This window comes from Fragaria vesca, linkage group LG6 (assembly GCF_000184155.1).
Source record: "Fragaria vesca subsp. vesca linkage group LG6, FraVesHawaii_1.0, whole genome shotgun sequence".
NCBI classification, from domain to species: Eukaryota; Viridiplantae; Streptophyta; class Magnoliopsida; order Rosales; family Rosaceae; genus Fragaria; species Fragaria vesca.
This window is the reverse complement of record NC_020496.1, coordinates 1337993-1346415: the sequence shown is the minus strand read 5'-3', so window position 1 is coordinate 1346415 and position 8423 is coordinate 1337993. Positions and strand designations below refer to the sequence as shown.

The 8423-nt window shown below is 38.0% G+C and overlaps 3 protein-coding genes across 3 annotated transcripts; 1 reads left to right on the top strand and 2 right to left on the bottom strand.

Annotated features, from left to right (window-relative positions):
• Positions 1–126: 126 nt before the first annotated feature.
• On the top strand, positions 127–3027 carry LOC101298617. The gene is made up of 7 exons (XM_004302064.1): positions 127–359; positions 465–551; positions 757–1056; positions 1461–1631; positions 1861–1914; positions 2372–2518; positions 2650–3027. The coding sequence occupies exons 1-7, from the start codon at positions 162–164 to the stop codon at positions 3025–3027; spliced, it is 1335 nt and encodes a 444-aa protein (XP_004302112.1). The 5' UTR covers positions 127–161.
• Positions 3028–3600: 573 nt separating this feature from the next.
• Positions 3601–4161, bottom strand: LOC101298632. The gene has a single exon (XM_004304738.1). It carries the CDS (start codon positions 4159–4161, stop codon positions 3601–3603), a length of 561 nt encoding a protein of 186 aa, XP_004304786.1.
• A 3522-nt stretch (positions 4162–7683) lies between these two features.
• LOC101298346 (ammonium transporter 1 member 2-like) lies at positions 7684–8145 on the bottom strand. Its single transcript, XM_004304737.1, has one exon. It carries the CDS (start codon positions 8143–8145, stop codon positions 7684–7686), a length of 462 nt encoding a protein of 153 aa, XP_004304785.1.
• Positions 8146–8423: the final 278 nt, after the last annotated feature.

Below are 8423 nucleotides of genomic sequence, written 5' to 3'. Positions count from 1 at the left end.
AGTCATTTTCCTTGTCTTTTCTGGGTCTGTGTTTGGTTGTTTGGTGCAAGTAATATCCAAGCAAAACAGTCAGATTTGCTTCTGCTCTTTGTAATATAGTCATGCTCTGGTAGCTCCTTTCTCTCTTTCCTTGATTTTGCTTCTCTGTGGCACTGAATGTGATGAAAATGGATAGTCTCGTTCTACTTTTAGGCTTCCTTCTTCTCACTCTCTTCTCCCAAAGATTTTCGCTTCCGGTAGTGGTGGCCTTGGACCTGAAAAATACCACAAGGTACAATAAGCAAGTCAGCACCTTGAGACTTGAGAGAATTGAGAAGCACTTGAACAAGATCAACAAGCCTCCTGTGATGACTATACAGGTATGCATTATTTTTCATGAAGTTTGATATTGAATTACTGATTACAGTTGAATCCTCGTTCGGAAATTATTAACCATGATTTTATTTTCTGTTTGATCTGTGCAGAGCCCAGATGGAGATATGATTGACTGTGTTCATAAAAGAAAGCAGCCAGCTCTGGATCACCCTCTCTTAAAAAACCACAAGATCCAGGTGAGCTTAAAGCTTAACTTAAAAGATACCCTTTCTCTTTCTCCTCTCCAAACCATTTATTAGATGTTGTTGGCTTCAATCCTTTCTAACTTTTCCTGAAACAAGTAGTTGGTATATTTGGAACTCCATCTTAAATGTTAGTTTAGTTTGGTGACGAGGGCTTCGAGCTTCTGTGTTAATATTTATGTACGTTTCTTATAAACAGAAAGTGGCACCAGAAATGCCAAAAGTGATGAAGACGATGAAGCCATCTTCATCATCTTCTCAGAGTGAGAATGATACAGTGAAAGGCAAGACCGGTGGGATTGCATGGGGGCACCAAACGTGGCATACAAACGGGACGAGGTGTCCGAGAGGGACGGTTCCGATACGGCGGACTACAGTGAGTGATATTCTCAGAGCTAAGTCTTTGTTTGACTATGGCAAGAAAAGTCAACGACGCACCAATGTTAATGTGAATAGGCATGCTGATGCACCCGATGTGGTCAGTGGGAATGGCCATGAGGTATGTGATTATGTATCATCACCATTCTAGCTATCTTTCCCCTCCATTCTATGCACCATGCTATGTATGTATGTGTCTGTATCATCTTCATCACCATCATTTATTTCCAAGTACATCATCATCTCCCAACTAAAAGACATTGGAATCGGTGGAACTTGGAAGAAGAACATTAAATAGATTTGATTATTTATTGAAAACATGGTCCTTTCATTGTTTTTTTTATATATTTTTTTTATCAAGTTTCACATTTTATTTAATTAGTTGATGAATTAATCAAATTACAATTAGATATGAATTACTATGATATAAGATAAATGCTGGGTTCACAAAATTTACCTCAGGTAGTTTTTAACTTTCCAAATGCATGATTTTAACTTGGTTTTTTTGTTCCTGCAAATACGCAGCATGCGATTGCTTACTCCGGATCATCGAATGAAGTGTATGGTGCAAAAGCTACGATCAATGTTTGGACACCAGCAATCGAACAAATGAACGAGTTCAGTCTTTCGCAAATCTGGGTTCTGTCGGGATCATTCGATGGTACAGATCTCAACAGCATAGAAGCTGGATGGCAGGTACATTATTATCTAAATTAATTTGGTACATATATAGTATGTGTTCAGGAATGTGTTGTAAAGAGATGAAACATATGGGGATATAATGGAAGTGATTAGTAATAGACAAATTACAGTTACCAAACTAAATTATGAATTAAAGTTTGAATCTGCAGTAAGCTGTAATTGTGATACTATTTTCTTCAAAATATTGTTTTCGTTCTGAAGCCTTGATTATTCCACTAGTCAGGTCAGTCCGGAGCTCTATGGTGACAGCAGGCCTAGATTGTTCACCTATTGGACGGTCAGATTTCTCTTCTCTCTGATTTTATTTTTCTTATTCATTGTCTTTATATACTGAGGTACCATGATTAAGTTAATGAGTTGAAATCAAATATTCTATATAGGGTTTTAATTAACTAAATCCCAGTTCCTGTTTTAAGTTTATTTGTCTGCGACCCTTAATGATGTCTTTCACTGTTACACAATATATTGTGGCTAGATGATCTACACAGAAAACTATGTACATCAGTACATGCAGTGGTAGTATGGTACTGATCATAGAAGTCTCTATTTAGGACATGCTTGGAAATGAAGAAATTGCTTGCTTTCATTAACCTAGAGGCTAAAAGCTACATTTAGAGCATGGGCTTCGGATAAATGCATAGGCATGGTTTTTTTTGTCAACAATGAAGATATTATAGCTCTCATTGGGCATTATGGGCAATGAGAGACTGATTCATTAGTTCATGTATGTACAGACTGATTCATATCAGGCAACTGGATGCTACAACCTTCTGTGTTCTGGATTTGTGCAAACAAATAGTAGAATAGCCATCGGAGCTTCCATATCCCCGGTCTCATCGTATGCAAGCGACCAATTTGACGTTACTATCCTCATATGGAAGGTGCATACTCGATTCATCTTGTTGAACAGTCCAAGTGCTTATGTTAGATCAGACTATTGCCTTCATTGATAACTAAATAAATTCAAACTAGACTAATTTCAAAGTTACCACGTTAATTTCTGCTTATGTAGGATCCAAAGCTCGGAAATTGGTGGATGGGATATGGAGAGAATAATCTAGTAGGGTACTGGCCAGCAGCGCTATTCACACACTTAGCAGACAGAGCAACAATGGTGGAATGGGGTGGTGAGGTGGTCAATACAAGGTCCACCGGTGAGCATACCTCCACCCAAATGGGTTCTGGTCATTTTGCAGAAGACGGATTTGGGAAAGCAAGCTATTTCCGAAACCTAGAGATTGTAGACTCAGACAACAGCCTCAGTTCTGTGCGAGAAGTCTCAACCTTAGCTGAGAACACCAATTGTTACAACATCAAGAGCTCCTATAACAACGATTGGGGAACTTACTTCTACTATGGGGGGCCTGGAAGAAATCCAAAATGCCAATGATATTCATCAGAATTGATCGATCAGTATCCACGTTCACTTTGAAATTATTCCTATATATTAATGTCTAATTCTTTAACTGTGTAATTATAGAAATATGCTATTTCCAATCTTGTTTCTGCTGTTTCCAAATTTTTGTTTCTGCAAGCAAGCTCAAGCTATGAATGACGTCGTACAGTTGCACAAACAGGCATGGAAATAGCAATGTCACTTTAGATTAATGGAGTTTTCATGTATGAAACTATGAACTGTGTTAACTGTCATGTAGCTTTTATATATGGTTTAGCATCTCGTAATCTCAAAAGAATGTTCTCCCAAAAGAAATTTTTCTTTCTTATATTGAATTGAACTTTAGTAGTACTTCTAATGTGCATTGAGATTATCAGAATCTGCAGTCCTCTACGAAAAAGAAACGAGCTAGCTTTCTAGCTAGTGACATGTATCAATCCTGAACTTCAACAATAAATTTTCAAGCAACGAGTGTTGGTCTACGGCATACATGATAAACTCACTTTCTTGATGACAAAGAGTGTTGGTCTTTTGTTTTTTCTTTCTTCTCTTTGTTTTCACGTACCTCTAAACCCTATATCCTAAACCGAAACGATCGACTAATTCGTCATCTTGGTGAAAGCCTCCTTCATCATTATCAGTAGGCATCTCATACCTGCAGACAGGACAATAGTGACTCTGTGTCATCCATTTTCCTATGCACTCCCTATGAAACACATGTGAGCAGTCCATGCTTGTCTCATAAGTCCCAGCCCTAAACTCCTCCAAGCAAACACTACAACTCTCTCCCTCTTCAACCCTAACCCTCTTCTTCAGTAGCTTCTTGATTGATGACTCGCTCGCTGGTACCATTACTCTTTCTGAGTCCTCAGCCTCAATTATCGACTCCCTTTCAACCCTCTGGGTCAGACAATTCTCACAACGAAACATATTATGTTCTTTTGAAATAGAAACTTGCAAGGTGATTAGCCCTCGACTCTCCTTTTTGTGAATAACGTCTCGGCCTAATCTCTGGCTCACATTTCCAATGTCAATCACTATCACTTTGTGGTAGTCACTATCTTCTGTGATCCCAAATTCTAACAGAGCAGGAGACAGATGCCAGCGCAACTCGTTGATGTTCAACATTGCGCGCAGATCAAATTGACAAGGAATTTCTTCCGGGGGCTCTTCAATATGATTGAGGAGGGTAGCAGCTTCAGTATTATTGCATGACAATATATTGAAGTATCGGTGAAGTGTATGGCTTACAAATTAACTGGACCCGAAGTTGAGCTGGTGAAGGTAGTCTCCGGGGACTTTCGGTGGGTTTGATAAAATTAACTGTATGTTCGAAGTGATTGGTTTCTGAAGTGACTTCATGATCCAAGAATTCCTGATTCATGGCAAACAAGCGTGATCGAAAGAATGGGAATGATATGAGTGATGGAGGATTTAATCGGAGCTAATATTAATAGGATGGTGGGTGTATCCAATTTCCGAGCGGTGTAGAATTCCACTTAGTCATAGGAAAAAGGTGAATTTACCAACATCATATGGGAAACAGATTTCCTACCCTTTTGTCCCTCTCGGTTATACGAAAAGAAAGTGTGCACAAACTCTAAAACCTAAACTATTTTCACTCTTTCTCTTCGATCAGGCTCATCTCATTCATTTTTATTCAACTTAACTCCTTGAATTTGCTTTGTGATTAACAGGACTTTTCGAGTTATGCTTTTTTTCAGTTTTTGTTTTGTTTTTAAAGGATTTGGATCCCGATGTTCATGCATGAGCAAAACAAGTAGGAGAAATCAAACTGAAAGCTATATATCATCATAAGCTTCTGCAATAGAAGATGTATGTTGGGTGCATGAAATCCTCAATTAACAGCCAACTTGATCAATTACAAACAATCCAACATGCATCCTAAGAAAGTACGTACATGACCAGTGGCGTAGCCACTATGGGGCGAGGGGGTTCAATTGAACCCTCTCACATTTCAAGTTGAGTTCTTAGTGGCTGAGGAAATATACTGTCGACCAAAACTTGCCTCTTTCTGACACCCCTCATCCATACGTAAAAAAAACTTCTATCCCCATGTTTTTTAATCTTTTAAATATATATCTTGTCTTGAGACGTTAAAAAAAGCTTTTATCCTTATATTATTTTATTTTTTGAAAATATATTGCCAATTAATATAGTAGACAAGTTTTCTGCTGTCCTAATTTGGATAGATTTGCTAATCACACAATGTACAATCCTAATCAATTCATGATATATTTACGTCTATATATATATTCAAGCTTCTACAATTTGTTTGTCTCTTATCATTCTCTCTAAATTTCTCTACCGTAATTTCTTTAGTCAAAACCTTCATAATTTATCACTTAGAATATGAAAGCTTTTCTCGAGAGATATTATATAAAAAAAAAATACATATTTGATGGTGTTGATAATGAAATCATCACGAAAAGATTTCAAAATATGAATCATCGTGGCTAATCATAATTACTTTAGGGAGATTTGTTACTTTGTCTTTTTTAAGTATTTATGTATAATTTATACATTTTTATGTTATTCAATTAGATTATTCGATTCGTTTAATATTCTTGTTTATACTTTGACCCTTCTGATGGTAGTTTCTGGCTACGCCACTGTACATGACAAAAAAAAATAAAAAGAAAAAGAAGAAACCAAAAACAAAGGCTGCGATATATCACTTGTCTTTAATCAATCATAGCTCTACTTTAGCAACTGCGAAGCATAGATTGCCGTTAACCCGGAATGACCACAGCTGAATTGTATCCATTACCTGAAGACCAGTCCGTCGCACAAATCCTCCCCAACCGTGTGTTATAGCATAGAACTTGGCTGTCTCAGAAAGATTATACTTCTTAAACTGTAAATTCGACTCAACTGAGCCTGGTCCTATCACTCGCACCGGGACGCTTTCTTGTGCACCGATAACGCCCAGTTCTTCCTCATTAAGAAACACTTCAAGTTTTATTTGATTCACTCGTACTAATAGACGGTTGTGAGTTCTCGCCACATCGCTACAAGTAAGCTTCTTCTGCGTCACCAATTTGGCATTCTGCAGCAAGAGTTGGATCATGTTGTACACTTCTGCAGGATTGGCCATGGTTTAGGGTTCTTGGTCAATAATTAAGCTCAGATGCCTTTATTCTCTTGGAGCGCCTCGGAGGTGTATGTATATAGGATGATACATCGTAGTAACTAGTATCGATCTCTAATACATAATCCAACTATAGCTAGGAACGAAAAATTATGACTAAGCAAATTCCTTTCCTTGATGTTGTAGGAGCACTAATTACTAACCTACATAAACTTGGGCTTATTATTGGATTTAATTTCGTACAAAATACAGATTCTACCAAAGAAAATGGGCGGAAGACGATAGTAGAATAGTAGATGCCAATTTTAAGAAAATATTCTTTGATCGATAAGGTTCCCCAATTGGACATTTGGCAAGTCTGCTGTTTACCATAACTCCAACTAACAAGATTACAAGAATATGGGAATCGATCCCTCTACGGAGATAGATGAGCACAAAATCAATGCATGGGCACTTTGGCAGCCGTAGCAGTCACATTGAATCTGATACTACGAGCAGTACCTAGCTAGTTTACGCGCATATTTCACAGTTGAGTTTCCAAACACTAGCTGGAGAGTACCACTAAATTAAAGCATAAGGTAGTTCAAAATAAAATAAAACCAATTAATAAGCTACCGAAAGAACATGCTATAAGTTCTCATCAATCAAGCAAATCGATCTAGAAATTAGTAGTGAAATTATTTTGGCCATTTCATTTTCATATCTAAAAAAACGGATATGATGTAGATATAAACTTAGACTCATGTCATGCTAAATAAGATAAATTTTTTTAAAAAAAAAAGTATTAACGACGGTATTCTTAAAGGCCTTCTAGGCCCAGAGACTAATCTGCGCCGAATGATCTTGTCAGAACGCTTCCTCCTATTTGGTCACCAAATAAGATATTTTACAAAAGTCAAAAGTATCAATATGTATGCAAACGAGTTTAAATTTATCAAACTCATTAAATTCTTTATAGAAGTCAACAAGTGCGAAAATCAATTACAGAGTAACCAATGGTATAATTAAGCTCGCTGATCTACTACGTACGTACTAATATAACTTTACTTACATATGTCTAGTCTAGACGTACACTTCATACATCTTAATTACTAAATGTCAAATGATATGTTGTATTCATCTTAAAAACCTAGCAAGGAATTAGGAAACCGGCCTTGAGGTTGCTTAGAGTATCAAATTAAAACTCCTCTTTTTTCTTTCCCTAATTATACTATAAATTTAAAGTCAACCTATCTGCAGCTAAAATCATCGAGGCTCCCAAACCGGAACACTTCAAAGAGCAATTTTAATCGACTAAACTTGTCTAAATTTATACTTGCCAAATGGCATGTAGTACATGTTGGGCAGCTCCTAGTAAACCATACAAAGCACCCGATCGAGTACATAGAGTCATACACATAACACATTGTTCTTTTTTTCACAGATCTTGTCCTTGCCCTAATTTATCACAAACACGAAGATCCAATTCCAACCATTCCAAGAAAATCAACTTAAAAATACAACCACCACAGAAATAGTAAAACAATTAACACTACGTCCTACGGGAAAGGACTGGCATCATCCGTAGGTCCAACCCTCCTCATCATAAACTCCGGCTCAACAGAAGCCTCATCCTCATCATTGTACACATAAGCAAACCCTCCATGCCTCGTCAAATCCATCCCCGCCGTCTCGTCCGTATCGGAAACCCTCAGCAGCTTCAGCTTATGAAGCCCGTAAAACAGCGGCCCCATAGTCACCGTCACCCACCCCATCACCACCAGTATCTGCACCACTTGAGCCGCCAGCAGCTTCCCTCCACCGCCCATGAACAGACCATACGGCCTCCCTGGCCTTCCCGAGTACACCTCATTCACGAACCTCTCCGTCGCAAAAAGACCAGTAAATAGCAACCCCCGCGTTCTTACATTATCAAAGAGCAAAGCTCTAGAAGCCGAGCTAGAAATTCTATTCTTGTAGAGCCCAAAACGCCAAACTCTTGGCGCGTGGGCATGTTCCATTCTTGTACAGATATATATGGGTTGTCGTGTACACATGATGCATCTTATACTAAATTTCAAATGATATGTTGTATTCATCTTAAAAACCTAGCTGGGAATTAGGAAACCGGCCTTGAGGTTGCTTAGAGCATCAAATTAAAACGTACTCCTCTTTTTTCTTTCCCTAATTATACTATAAATTTAAAGTCAACCTGCACAACAACAAAATGGAGCAAAGGCCACACACAAGACAAAATGGAGCAGAGGCCACACTCTTGTGTGGCCTTTAGAGGTGTTGT